The 14923-nt window shown below is 38.1% G+C and overlaps 4 protein-coding genes across 5 annotated transcripts; all 4 read left to right on the forward strand.

The window, feature by feature from the left end:
* Positions 1 to 935: 935 nt before the first annotated feature.
* LOC135635190 (protein OXIDATIVE STRESS 3 LIKE 4-like) lies at positions 936 to 2157 on the forward strand. The gene is made up of 2 exons (XM_065146094.1): positions 936 to 1506; positions 1648 to 2157. The coding sequence occupies exons 1-2, from the start codon at positions 1235 to 1237 to the stop codon at positions 2018 to 2020; spliced, it is 645 nt and encodes a 214-aa protein (XP_065002166.1). The 5' UTR covers positions 936 to 1234; the 3' UTR covers positions 2021 to 2157.
* Positions 2158 to 4614: 2457 nt separating this feature from the next.
* Positions 4615 to 7474, forward strand: LOC135637332 (prefoldin subunit 1-like). Its single transcript, XM_065150023.1, has 6 exons — positions 4615 to 4745; positions 4887 to 4940; positions 5661 to 5766; positions 6953 to 6959; positions 7067 to 7151; positions 7254 to 7474. The coding sequence occupies exons 1-6, from the start codon at positions 4722 to 4724 to the stop codon at positions 7365 to 7367; spliced, it is 390 nt and encodes a 129-aa protein (XP_065006095.1). The 5' UTR covers positions 4615 to 4721; the 3' UTR covers positions 7368 to 7474.
* Positions 7475 to 8616: 1142 nt separating this feature from the next.
* On the forward strand, positions 8617 to 9314 carry LOC103980265 (pathogenesis-related protein 1). The gene has a single exon (XM_009396598.3). It carries the CDS (start codon positions 8646 to 8648, stop codon positions 9192 to 9194), a length of 549 nt encoding a protein of 182 aa, XP_009394873.2. The 5' UTR covers positions 8617 to 8645; the 3' UTR covers positions 9195 to 9314.
* Positions 9315 to 9941: 627 nt separating this feature from the next.
* LOC135580808 (uncharacterized) lies at positions 9942 to 13581 on the forward strand. Of its 2 annotated transcripts, none has more exons than XM_065146441.1 (3): positions 9942 to 10311; positions 10929 to 11256; positions 13284 to 13581. In XM_065146441.1, the coding sequence occupies exons 1-3, from the start codon at positions 10287 to 10289 to the stop codon at positions 13483 to 13485; spliced, it is 555 nt and encodes a 184-aa protein (XP_065002513.1). In that variant the 5' UTR covers positions 9942 to 10286; the 3' UTR covers positions 13486 to 13581. The 2 variants fall into 2 exon arrangements, with proteins under 2 accessions (XP_065002513.1, XP_065002512.1); XM_065146440.1 differs by having other exon boundaries at positions 9943 to 10315.
* Positions 13582 to 14923: the final 1342 nt, after the last annotated feature.

Consider the following 14923-nt stretch of genomic DNA (forward strand, 5'->3'; position numbering starts at 1 on the left):
CGCATCTTTAAGGGTACAAGCACATATGGTAGATAAGAAATGGACATCCATGGAGCCCTTGGCCAACGACTTGGTTCAGGAGTCGGAACACGAATCCTGCACGTGGCAGGACGGGAGGTGGCTCTCGCGCTCTCTCTCTTTCTGATACGTGCACGATTCTTACAGTAGGATGTCATGCACCGAGTCGTGTATACGTGAAGTGTAGATGCTTACGGGCTAATGACACGATAATAACTCGTGTAGTTAGATTTCTTTAGTAACTTGGTTCATAGGCTTAAAAAGTTTATATTATAATTTTTATAATTATAAAAGTATAACATTTAGTTTTATTTATTATAGGTTTTATCGATGAAAATATGAAAACGATCGATAAAATGATAATTTTAATGTTTCAGTTATGTTATTGATGATGACAAATGACGGTAAAATTAGGGTCACGGGTGGTTGGTGGGAGTAAGAAAGGAGAACTACAACGAGAGTATTCTACATTTGTATCGGTATTGATGTTTTACATATTTGTATCGGTATTGATGTTTTACATACTGATGTAAAGTGTAGGTGTTTACGTCATCATTTCACCTCTTATCATCACTTTCCTTCCTCATCCATAATAATTATCCATGATCATTTATCATCATCAAAAAAATAATTAAAATATTAAAATTATTTTTTTACTTATTATTTTTATATTTTTATCGATAAAAATAAAAAAAATTAAAAATTTTATTTTATAATTATAAAAAAATTTTAAGTTTAGAAATTACCAAGCTAAAGATGTCTGAATACGGGCTAATATGTAATTAGGCCGCTCACGCACGAGAGAGAGAGAGAGAGAGAGGGCGAGGACTTGGTATTCGTGTGCGCGAGTCAGGTTGTTGTGTTGCGGTCTTTAGGCTGCGTCGGTGTCTCGAATGTAGACACGTTTTGGAGCTCGATGGGAACGTGTCAAACCTTCCTCACTCTCTCTCCTCATCAATCATCCTTCGCCCCCTTTCTTTCCTTCTTTTTTTATATCCCCTTTCTTGCTCTCTTCTCTTCTCTTTCATTCTCTTTGTGATTTGAGGGTTCCCATCCATGGATGAAGCGATGCCCCGCTGAGCCGGGACGCCGGAGAGGCGTACGCTGATCCCCTGCCGATTGATGACACCAGCGCCACCGGGGATTAACAGCAGAAGGCGGAGAAGAGGCGGCAGGAGGAGGAGAAGAAGGAAAGAAGGAGAAGTGCAGGAGGCGGATGATGTCTTCTCTGGTGCTGCCCAACGTGGGGCTGAAGGACCACGTTGTCCTTCCGGCGAAGAAGAAGGAAGAGGAAGAGGTCGAGGTGGTGCGGAAGAGGAACGGGTTCTTTTTGGGGAGCAAAGAGGCGGAGGAGTCTTCAGAGAGCTCCTCCATCGGCGCCGCCTCGTCCTCCTCCGTACATGAGGACGATGAGGAGGAGGTGGAGAGCAAGAGGAAGGAGGGGGCTTTTGGCTCTTTGGACTCCCTGGAAGAGTCCCTTCCCATCAAGTAAGCCCTCCTCTCTGTCTCTCTCTCTCTCTCTCTCTCTCTCGTGGCTATATTCATGTTGCTGGATCATAGTTGCAGATCAAGTGGTGATTTGATTTGGATTCAGGTAGAGGTGTTGATTTCTCGCAAATCATTTTGCAGGAGAGGGTTGTCCAACTTCTTCTCAGGGAAGTCCAAGTCATTTGCGAGCTTATCAGATGCGGCCAACGCCAGCGCAAAGGACATGCTCAAGGCGGAGAACCCCTTCAACAAACGCAGGCGACTCCTCATGATGAGCAAGATGCGAAGGGCTTCTTACACTGCACTCACCTGCCCACCATTTCCACCACTCCTTTCCCCATATCTCACGGTGGAGGAAGCAGACAAAGAGGAGGAAACAGAAGAAGATGAGGGGACGAATAGCGGAACCTCATCTTCCTCCTTTTCCCACCATGGCAGCAGCAATAACAACATCAAGATGAAGGTGTTTAGATCTCCTAGGTCCTACTCCCTCTCTGATCTCCAACATGTTTAGAATTCTTAACCAGTAATTAGTGTCTCTCTCGTTTTCTTTGTTGCAATATGTTGAGTTGTACTTGGTAAAATATGAAGTACATGTGAGTGGGAAGGCAAGCAGAGATAAATCAATACAAAGTCTCTCTGTCTTCTTTCTTTTTTTTTCTTTGTTGCAATGGATTGTGTAGTACAACATGTTGGAGCGAAGAAGAAGAAGAAGAAGAAGAAGCAGAAGCTTGTAAGATTAGGAAATCTGTGTGCGCGAAGATGGTATGCAGATGCGGGTAGGAATTAAATTAGGTGGAAGGATAGGATAAGGTCTAAAAAGCAAGAGGGACCCACACCCCATGAGCATGTCGTGGTGGCCTTATCCTCTTGCACTGAGGCCATTAAAAATATGCTCAATATGGTACGGTGACTTGTTTGGGCCCTTCTTTACCTAAATCCGCCTACGTGATAGCCTGACCCCTTTCCAACTCTAAGATCTGCAAAATCTACCTGCTTTTACTTTTGGGGGCAACAGAACTTGGCTACATGCAAAGTAGATCTCCCCATAATCCACATAAAACCTCCCATATATCAATTATCACTGTCAGTTCTGCGCACTATAATATATTTATTATAGTCAATCGGATGATTTTTTTTTCTTATTAGCATTTTTCAAAGTGTCTCCTCTTTCATATTTTTCAAAAGCTTCCATCATTTGTGGTACTTCTTATTCGTTATAATCATTCATCGTATGGTGCTCATATAATGAATTGATCTAATTTCATCTTTATCATAAATTTATTTAATTTATTATAACGGAAATACTATAATTATGGACTCTTATATGATCCTTTTCCTTGTATCTATTGTTTGACTATCTTCGTCAAAATATTATGCCTATTTAGTTTATAAAAAATATTATAATTATGGGTTGATAATCCAATAAAAATCAACTCATCTAAAAAAATAAGATTTTGAATAAGTTACTTTGTTGGGCAAGAAATAAAAATAATTAAATACAAAGAATTTTTTTATTAGCTATTTAATATGCTTATAGGTACCTATATCCAAATATTATTAACTGGTGAATTGGATCGAATCATTTGGATTGATCCATAAAGCGCACTCAATAGATATCATTCGTTATATTATCATGTGAATGTTTTAGGATATATTATCATGAGAGTGTTTTAGGAGTTATTTTTAATAGGACAACCTTTGAGCGCAAAAGGAGTTTTTCAAAAAAAATTTCCCTTGTCAATTCATATAAAATATTAATCTAAAATTTTAAGCCTTAGATATGTGAATAGAAGATGTGACCAACTCCTTAACACCATATTTGATACCTCAATCAATATTACATCGTTAACACTTGTAACGTAACTTGAGATCGATACCTTATTGCCACATGAGTAAATCCTCGATGCCATATAGCTCATACTTCAATGCCACATGACTAATACATGGTTGACACGATACTAATAGCTAGATTATGATAATAAGATTGAGCAAATTAGTGAGGAATTATCACATCTTGGGTTTGATACAATACAAATGTTATTTAGTCTTGTACAAATATATGATAACCACTACAAGCAATTGGTGTCATAATTTATGGGAAATAACGATCGAAAAAGCCTACTATTAAAGGGCTCCCTATGTTTATTCCTTAAACACTCTTCAATATTGATCTCAAGCTTCTTTTAGTTCACTTCGAATCATCATGTAGCTCGGAAAACCAATTTCAACTTAACAAATCTTATACACTCATAATTTTTATTAATATACAATATCAATAAGAAAAGGCGGTTCGTATAATCTCATTTAATCCTACTCTTCATGATCACTTAGATTAGCTAATACCAAGTCGAATTGGTTGTGACTTTTTTTTTTGACAAATATTAAGAAAGGGGTATATTAGTATTTAGAGGGACGCGTATGCTAAATTAAAATTGAGAGGGGTAAAGTTTGAATATGATCGTTAATACTTTAAAAATAATTTTAAGATGAAACTTTTAATCTTTTATACAACGTTCGTAATAATGAAGATGGTATGATCTACACAATAGGATTGGATGAACAATTTGATATCGCCATTTAATTTCATTAAGGACATGTTTTATTGAAATTTGTTGACCTAATCCAATCCTTTTAATTCAACTACATTGTCGAAGTTCAATCTAACAATCCGTTCAACTAATATCAAAAGATTTGTCACCATCCAATAAAAGAATTCCAAGAATCACAAAAGAAAAAGATTTAAATGAACCAATTTATTTTTCTACAAACATAAAACGATTTTAAAATAAATAAAAAATAACTTAAAATTCCTGTTCAATTTGTATTTATGTCCTTTGTGGTGTTAAAATAGAAAATCTAAAAGGACCTAAAAACCTCAAAATTGAACATTAAGCTGATATTTTAAATCTTTTCAGTAGCAAAAATATGATTCATATTTTTAAAATTTTCTATATTTTTAATATTTCTTACATAATATATATTATTTAATAATTGGCGTTAGTTTCAACCATCGATCTGATCTGAATCTGATCAGGCACGAATCCTCAAGCAGAGGGGCAGCTACTTGCTTATTTAGGCCCATATTGCTTCGGCCCATTGACTAGACGATGGGGTCTCACGGGCCAACACTCCCCCTTCTTTTCCTCTTTGGAGGCGGATCTTGCAAGGGTTAGGGTTCTTGAACTTGACGAGCTCGAAGTCGATCTCTGGAAATGGCGGACGAAGCAAATCGAGTGGTACTTTCGATCATATCGTCTCCCGTCCGATTGCTTTCGTGTGCTTTTTCGTTTTTGCATTGGTTCTTGGATTCCCTTAGGTTCGATCGATTGCTCGAGTTTAAGTTCTTCTGATTAAAGATTCTTTCTTGGCTGTTCCAGGCGTTTATTGAGATCCAAAGCCGTATGATCGAGACTACCGGGAAGCTAAAGCAGGTGATTTGTTTTGGTAGAGATATGGTGACATTTATGTGCTTGGTGATGTTTCTTAGTGGCCGTTGTGGACTTCGTATTAGTATTATGCTACGGGGGGTTTCTCCTAATACAGCTAAAATTAAATGGACTTGGTGTGATTTTTCATGAATGAAGCAAAGTTTGCATCTTTCTTCGTTAATCAAACTTGTACTTCCATCTGGTATTAGATCAGGGTTTCTGTGGACAATAGACTAGTAATTTTTTATGTCATTATGCAAAAGGTTGTGGATGCTCGATCATTCTGAGGTTTAGGTTGTCTGATGTGAGATTGGAGTGAGAACGAATCAGTGTTGCTAATGTACTTGGGAAATAGGAATCGTTTGAGTGTGATCTTTTTTTTTAGCTTCCACACCAGGAGGTTATTTTAGTTATATGGATTAGTTCTTTGCATTTGTTCATTTGAAGAGTATAGACACTTGGTGGCTTAAATATGCATTGAAATGATTAAAAAAAATGATTAGAGCTGAGAGGCTGCATTCTTCGTGGAATAGATTGTGTTCAATGCTTATCTATGATTTAGATTTCTATGTAAATTTTTTATTCGATATACTTAGTTAATGTTTCTCTGAATAGAAAATATCATTTAATATACACAAACATCAGCTGAGCAATTTGTGACACACATACAGCTGGATATAGCACACATTACTAGACTTTTATTATAGTCTCTATTTCTTGTAGGTACAAAATCAGATTCGTGCTAAAGAAGGTGAAAAGAAGCGTGCCTACCTAACAATGGAAGAACTTCGGCAGCTATCAGATGATACAAATACCTACAAGTCCATTGGTAAGATGACAATATTCAATTTTTCCAAACCTAAATTGTAAACATGATGCACCCGTATTAATCTAGCATTTTTTATTGTATCTTTCCTAGACACCTTTTATAATTTTCTCATTTATGATGTAGTACCAGCAATTTATAATTTTGTAGTACCAGAAATTTATGTTAATGCACTACTTTTCTCAAGAGTTGATCTTTGTAGTTGCTCCATAATGAACCTTCCATATAGCGTTGGTGCCTAAACATTGAAAGAGCAAAACCACTTAAGCAACTGGAACAACAACAACATCATAATTCTTAAAACATTATATGATTATTTTCGCTCTTCTCTATGGATACTCCTTTTGCTTATGCCTTAACTTGGAATTCAAACTCAACCTGCAAAACTAAGGGGCCAACCCAATCCTGACCGATGCTCAAGTTGTGTTTGGTTGTGTTTTGGGTTGGTCAAGAACAGATAGGGACATGAATTTGTGTACACAGCCAATTTTCACATAGAAAGTTTCGTATGTCATGAATTAGGTGCCAGGAGTCTCTGCTTTTTTACCCTATTCAATATTGCAAAGAGAGATTATAAAGTATTTGAAACAAATTTATGGCAAAAAGAAAAAAGATGCATTGTAACCCATTCTAATAAATATTTGACCATCGTATCAATGCGTTATTTTGCAAAATATTTAATGTGTTATTATAAAAAAATTTAAGAAACAAATGAAATTGTATTGTAAATCCTACTTGGATAGAAAAATCTCAGATTGAAGATCCTGCGACTCTTTTCGTTTGCATTTCCATAGATAAATGACCAAAAAGTGTCATTATTTTTTTTTTCGTCAAAGTTCGGATTAGTTAGTCAAAAGAGTGCAGGTGTATATTAATGCATGGTACATAGGTATTGGTGTGGTCTTGTTTTGAATGTTTGTCTGTTTACATGTGTTTTCTGCCTGGCATTAAACCCTGGACTTTATGAAGATGCTGAGTCTACTCCATGCTAAACAGGAGCATGCTAAAAATGAAAAATACATCCACCATGATATGATGTTAGCAAATAATAGTAGATAGGTTGAATAAGGCCACCCTTTTTTTTAAATTAATAAACAAGTTAAGAGACAATTATCAGCACATAGCTTGATTACTTCTCCATGAACATTACCCATGCGCCAATTCTAATGGTGCTTTTGTTACTTTGCAGGTAAAGCGTGAGTTCTTCCTAAACCACAACCTTTTGTTGAGGAAAGTTATTCTCAATATATTAAATGAGAACATCATTTATGTTATGGCACCAAGTGATTTCTTAATATTCCAGGTTTGTTTTGGAACCAAAATCACTTATGCTGAATGAGCAAGAGCAGAAATACAAAGACAGTGAGACTGCTATAACTTCTTTGCAGGTTTGTCAGTTCTTTGCTGTATTTTTCGGAAACAAAAGTAACTTTTAACTCATTCACTCAGTCGTCCTTTCCTTCCCTTATCCTTTTTTTTTCCCTGAGCAGACCTCGAAAGAGTACCTGGAGAAGCAAATGGCCGAGGTGGAGAACAACCTGAGAGAGTTGCTTCAGCAAGACCCAGGTCTTGCACATCAGATTATGTCCATGTCTGTGATGTAAAAGGTTATTGTATGTTGGGATTACTTGGAAGTCTTCCTTTGTCGAATGATTTTGAAATGTAATTGTGTACTTTGCATTTATCATCCTCATTTAGTGTCGACTGACTATATTTAAACTGTTCTTTTAATCTGAAAGTTGCATTTTAACTTTGAAGAACTTTTGAGAGATCTGTCAGGAACTGCTTTCCATCAAAACAGCATATCTATTTACACTGGTCAGCACTCATTGGTGTTAAATAGACTGACACCATTTTATCTTGAAATCTAAGCCAAACCCAGATTTGTAGTTATCTCAGTGCCATACTGCAGTATCTGTTGGGCATCTCAGCATTTAACCCGGTTGATGTGCTCCAAACCAAGGATACAAGGTCCAAGAAAACTCCGAGAGAACCTGATTTTGCAGACTCTACACCTACTTGGAACGTTTGCAGACAGGAACAAAATTTGGAAGATTTACAGGATTTTAGCTTCCCGTAGGCTAATAATCATCATCATCATTTGGTTGTGGTCGGCTGCCATTGATCTGAGTTTTACAAGCTGTAGACTTCTGTGCTCCATCAAGTTCCATTTTTAGGAGCGCAAATGAGACACACCCCATAAGTATCTTTTCTCCTCGTTGTTTTAATCTCTCCTTCAACTTTTGCTTTCTCTGCAGAAATCTCCTTGCTATTTCGTTTATGAACCTTTGGACATTCTAAATCTTTGCATCTTGTGGTAGCACCTCTTGCAACTTTGATCTCATGCAAGCTCATTTTGGACATCGTCTATCACACAAGAAACTATTATCTCATCTATTATCCTCACTGCTTCAACCATAAACGACCAGAGAGTTGCCCGTCCAGATGCATGCATGTTTCTTATGCTGTGCCTTCACTCTTCAGCAATCACGGCTGGCCAATCCGAGGTTTGCTCCCCAATCCTTGCCTTCCCTGCACACATTGAAATCCACTTCCTGCTAATTATTTAGTGTCACAGCCATGTGCTCCTCTCCTCCCTACATCAAGCAATCCCTTATGATTGAGTAGTCCTTTAGAACAAGTTATGCCCATGCTGAAGAAAACCACATCGGCGACATCCCACTCCTGCATCCGATAACCTTCGAAGACCACAAGCAGAATTCCGCTGTCTTGCTTGTCTTCCTAATCAAACAGGCGCAGACGTGACCTGATACCAATCCACCATCCATCACTCAACAGAAACCTTTATATATGTGAACATATGGAAGAAGCTTTCTCATTCCTCCTCTCTGTGTTCATAACCAGTGGCTGAAGAAGAGAAAATGGCCTGTTTAGTTTCCGTCGTCGTACTACAGCTTCTAACGATCCACTACATCATCGTCACCGGCGCTCAGAATTCGACCACCGACGCGGCGAGCCCGGACGGCGTCAGCTCGGAGACGGCCGTCTCCCAGTTCCTGGAGTCCCACAACGAGGCGAGGCAGCAGGTCGGGGTGCCGCCACTGAGGTGGGACGCGAAGCTGGCGAGCTTCGCCAGGGCGTACGCCAACCAGCGGCGGGGCGACTGCCAGCTGGTGCACTCGCCGGGGTACGCCTACGGGGAGAACATCTTCTGGGGGCAGGGAAGGCGGTGGGCTATCCCGGACGCCGTGGCCAAGTGGGTGGAGGAGAAGCAGTGGTACCGCTACGACACCAACACCTGCGCCGGCCCGGACTGCACCCACTACACGCAGATGGTGTGGCGCACGACGGAGCTGCTGGGCTGCGCCAAGATCGTCTGCAGCAGCGGCGACACCTTCATCGTCTGCGAGTACTACCCGCCGGGTAACTATGTCGGAGCCCGTCCGTACATTAAGCCGCCGAAGGCCTGATCGCATTGACCTCTTGCTGCTGTCGCACTACCGCTGTTACCGTCATCGTTGTCACCTGATACTGCTCTGAAGATTGTATATAATGTGCTTAGTCAACGAAATAATTGATGCGATTGTACATACCGTCATCGTCGTCTCCTACCTCCTGGCGTCCACAAGGTGAGGGTCTGTTCACTGCCGGTGCGCTTACCGCGTACCAGTTAAGCGACAAACCGGCCCAAGTAGTTCCTTTTGGCGTCAAATTCCGTTCTTATTCCCACCAATGTGACGGGAATCTTGTCGCATATATTTATCGCATATACAATGAATGTGCTTTGTGGAGGAAAGAATCGATGCGAATGTTCATAGCATACGTGGTTTGAGGCATCTCTCCTTTGTCCGGGGTACTTACCGCGGACCACTTCAGCGACAAACCAAACTAGTCGGCGTCAAATCTTCGGGATTTTTGTGTTCTTACTCTCACGCAGTGTGACGGGAATCTTTAGAACAATTAAAGAATATATATATATATATATATATATTTTTTTTTTTTTTGAGATTTCTATTCATTACTTTTGTTACAATTTATAGTCTATCTTAATAATTTTTTAATATTTCAAAGTATTTATTATAAATGAATGTAATAAAATGCTGCGGGGATAAAAATATGATTGATAATTGAAGGATTATAAATAATAAAATTATATTATATTATTTTTTAAATGATAATAAATAAATAGTAATAGATTTTAATGATAAAATGGGGGTTGCCCGTAGCGAGCTTATTTTTATTTCCGCCGGCACCGGTGGCAGACGCTGCTTGCTCTCCATTTTCGCGCCCGCACTTCGATCCGTGCCGCCTCGCGAGGAATCTTCGATCTCTGCGCTCCGGTCGAAGAGAAGGAAGTCCTGAGGCGAGCTCTCGGTCGGATCTCAGGATATGGAGGCGGTTCCGCAGGATGATCTGTAGATCTTGAGGGGATAGGGGTTCGAAATGGAGGGTATCAGTGCGGAGGATCTCCCCACCATTGGAGGCATCGCCACCGTCTCCCTGCTCCACTCCTTCATCCCCACCCACTGGCTCCCCTTCTCCGTCGTCGGCCGCGCCCAGAAATGGACCCTCCCCCGCACTCTTCTTGTCAGTGAGTGGTTGTCCCCTTAAAAATCCTTTAGATCTTACCAGTTTTAAGAACTAAGAAGAAAATTAAGTAGATAGCATGATCAAGTTTGATACATTAACCAAAAGGTTTGACAACCCTAATGCAGTTCCATGTTCGCATCCTAAAAAGGCCATGGATCTGATTGTTTGTTTAAAATATGTGTACCATGTATAAACTGGCCATGATATGTAAAATCATCATGGTGCTTACAACATTAATATCTTCATATGCTACTGCCAATTTAGGGAATTAATGCATGGAATCTGATCCATTTCTTCTGGATTTCGTTAATAAATGATATCTGGTTGTGGTCACTGCCTTGCCATCCTTCTGCATGTTTGGATTCAATCACCCTCACTCTCCATTTTAATCACCTGAAGCAATATAATTTCCGTCCTGGAATGGTCATTGTTGGAAGGATAGTCATATAGATATGGGTTTCTGTTATAGGATTAATAATTTATGTTTCATTTCGCAGTTGTTATTGCTTGAGTTACATTTTATTTTTCAATCTACAGTCTTCCAATTTTTTTAATCTGCATTTCCTTTTTATGATTTTGAAGAAGAATCACTTCTCTTTCTCTATGCTCAACAGCCGTATTTGGAGCAGTCCTGCATGTGATATCTACTTCACTGCTTGGCATTACTGCAATCACCATGGCTAATACAATTGCTGGTGAAGAAACAGTTCACAAGCTTGCTTCGCTGCTGCTCATAGTTCTTGGAGGAGGTTACATTCTTCTTTTTTTATTCGGAAAGGGAGGCCACGGTCACTCTCACAACCATTCAATGGAGAAAATGGCTGTTGCTGGCCTTGTTCTTGTACCTGCATTATCTCCTTGTGCAACAACACTTCCTGTGTTCCTTGCTGTTGGCAACTCATCGTCTATGATGGTTCTAGCTATTATTGTGCTTCTGTTTAGGTAAGCCATTCTTAACTTGACCTAATAAGTTGCAAATGAAACATAATAGTTGTGACCCTGAATTGTAATAGGTTTGCATTGAAGTAAATCCTTTTTAGCTGTGTTTCAAGATCAGGAATTGCAATATAATCTTCTTTGCCAACTAATAAAAGACTGTATTCTGCATATTATGGATTTCAGGTCTACTAGTCTTGTATTAAGAGGATCTAGATAGTGCATTGACTAAATAAGCTATGCTCTTTATTCGGTATGCTTTATTAGATTTACACAATAATCGAGAAGATGTAAACTTTCATTTCACAGCTCCCCATTCATTAAGTTTTACATGAGGGTTCTTTTGTTGTTGAAAGTAGTTTTTCTTCCATCAGCAATTTCTCCTTAAGTTATGTGCTATTTTTTGCTCTTCTTCACCCTTAACACTTGATTATTTGCTGTAGTTCTTGATTACTGATCATTAATTAATGCTACAGTATGTATGCATCTTGGATTTAAATGTGGAGATCCTGCACTCTATGGTCTGGTTTTTTAATTAAAATTGGTAAGTAACACCGAAGAAGAGTGTTTTGAAGTGAAGTTCCTTGTGAGTTGTCTTATCCGGGAATGCCTAATTATCTGAAGACCACCGAGGTAGAGTTTGCCAAAGTCATATAACTATTGTCCCTTTCTCATTTTCCTGCAAATGACTTTAAGGCTCTCTTTATCAATAAAAACTACACCTTTCAAATTTGAAGCCTTCAAACTTCACTTCCAAGTCTCAGTCCATGTCCAGTGATCCAGACAGAATTTACATCACTTTGCCCGAAAGGATGTTGTGATTTTCCACCTTTGAAAAACAAATGAATCATCGGTGGTTCACCAGGAAGTTATATTAGCTATGAAGGCTGTCCGGTTTTAACAATTTTGGTAATAATTGCCATAAGAACTGGTTAAACATATTCCAGTCCATTGTTGTAGTTATCTTATGAATCATTATACTTGTTTAGCATGAACAGTGGAAGCACTCTTGCTGAATGTATATCCGGATACAATGGTCCCAATCTAAGAAAAAAATGCTTTCCACGCTTCATTGTTATGCAGCTCCACTAAGTTTAGGCATACCTGGATTGTTTTTACTGATACTAAAGACCCTGGTAAATCTTGTGTTAGAAGCATGAGACCAAGAATTTCATGTGTATCGTTAGGTATGGACCTAATACTAAAGACACTGATAAATCTGTGTTAGAAGCATGTGACCAAGAATTTCATGTGTATCATTAGGTATGGATCAATGGTTAACAGTCCAATGGTAAACCAATACTCTGACCGTATAACTTCACGCTGTTTTGAATCCTGGTATAGATTGGAACTAAGTTTAACTGTCCAATAAGTATTGGTAACACACCATACTTATCAGACAGTAAGCTTATCATATGGAGCTGTAGTGGACGGTAATAAGCCCTTACCGGACTTATTGAGCAATAAACTTATACCTGTATCGAGCTATATCAGATAATAAACCTATTGTCTAAAACTGACCTATTTCTTTAATACTGCTTGTTTTTTATTTAGAACTGCAATACCCCCTCCCCCTCCTCTGCCATGGGCCATTGGCTACCCAATGGCCTAGACCAGCTCCATCTCCTACTTGCTAGCCTCATTGACATCCTCCAGCTCCCCCACACCTGGGACCCCCTGTGTCAGTGTTGCTCTCATCAATCATTCTCTTGTTGATTTCCTCTGCCTCATTTTAATGCTTGCAATATACCACCAAGAAAATATCTACTAAACAAATAGGGAGCACAATCTCATGTTCAACAAGGAAAAAGGGCCAATGAAAGGTTAACCCAGCACCACTTACCAATGGTAGCTGGTTCAAATATGTAGACAGGTTAGGCATCTGAACACAACTTGCATATCCTTTTTGAGGTGTCACTATTATGATAAAATGTGCTGTATGTTAGAACATCTGATAGCTTCGTCTTTTCGTATGTTCTCCCAATTTCGAGGGCTGGTGATATTGTTTACAAATTTCTTTCCTGGACTTGCAGCACCATCACTGTCATGACGTCCTTAGTGGCCCTCTCATTTTACGGCGCCAGCCAGCTCAAGTTTAACTGGGTTGAACGTAATGACAAGCTTCTCGTTGGCTCAGTGCTTGTCCTGGTTGGAATACTTACTCTGATCTTTCACGATCATGATGGCGATCAACATTCAACAGGGGAGCACCTTCACAGGAAGCTTATCGTGTAACGAGCATTTAAAGTTTATATTGCTTGTTAGAATCTATTTGTATCATGTTATGATTTCGATCGACTGGTACGAGATAAAAGGATATTCTTGACTGAACTCCCAAAGGCTTACTGTTTGAACATTGAGGATTATTCCCTGGATTTTTTTGTTGTAAATTTGAGTTGGATGAACATATTAGGTGCCTCAAAATGGACAAATCTGGTTTGTGATTATATTAGAAAGTGATCATTTAGTTCTTCGTTTCTGACATAACTAATTAATTAATTGTTCATTGGATTTGGATGACCAGAAACAGAAATATACGGAGAATAAGACCTCTTAAGGATCTTGAAGCAGGTGTTGTTGGTACCCACACAAAGATCATATATTGTTCTTTTGCAAAATGATATCTCCTCTTTCCTTTCCATTTATCTGTCAGGATTAATTATATTGGTTTCAACTAGAGCTGGTTGCTCCTTCTTGTTTAGACTTTAGTAGTTCGACCCTTTCCTCGCATCTATACCAATTTATAGCTCTTGGATCCCTTTTATCAGTGCAGTAGAGATCACCTCTTTCCATTCTGTATTTGTATTTGAACTGAAGAGATTTTATATTACAAGTCTAAGAGTTGAGTTAGACTCTAATTAAATGTTCGTCTTCTCTAGTAAGGAGTTATCCCTTTGATAACTATTAGTAAAGGGAGGTCGACAGTATAGTGTCAAATTCTCTGACATGTTATTGTTATAAATGAAAGTATAAATAATATGTATATGTTATAATTAGTTAAGAATATTTTTTTATAATATTTATACTTAAAAAATATGATATATAACATACTTATGTTATCAATTTTAAAGTTGAAGTTAGTGCTATCAAACATGTTATGCGTAAGCTTCTTCAAAATATTAGTTGAAGTATACAAAAGCTTCGACACCTTTGTTAAATACATTTTACAATGAAAAGACATGATCTTTAAGTACATGCTTTTATTACCGAACTTCTTGAAGATGCGATGATCAATTATCTTTATTATAACTTTTTTTTTAGAATTAAAAGATAATATTTATATTTTCTTTTTATACAAAGATCTTTCCACTTTTCTAACTTAGAATTATAATCAAATTGGAAAGAAAAAAAAGGAGGAGACTCAAACTATTCGAGTTTATAATATTTCATTAGCTTAAGAACGAATGGTTCATATGTTAAATCCTAAAAATTAATTTATTAGACTAATATGCATTTGAGATAAGTAACATAGAAAATACTTTCTACTTAGACAACTAAAAAACTAATTGTTAATTAAATTGAAAAGAAAAAAAAGGAGGAGACTCAAATTATTCTCAAAATTAGCGTTTATAATATTTCATTAGCTTAGGAATGAATGGTTCATATGTTGAATCGGACGATGAAACTAATTAATTTATTAGGCTAATATATTTTTGAGATAAGTGACATAAAA

This window comes from Musa acuminata, chromosome BXJ3-4 (assembly GCF_036884655.1).
Source record: "Musa acuminata AAA Group cultivar baxijiao chromosome BXJ3-4, Cavendish_Baxijiao_AAA, whole genome shotgun sequence".
NCBI lineage: Eukaryota > Viridiplantae > Streptophyta > Magnoliopsida > Zingiberales > Musaceae > Musa > Musa acuminata.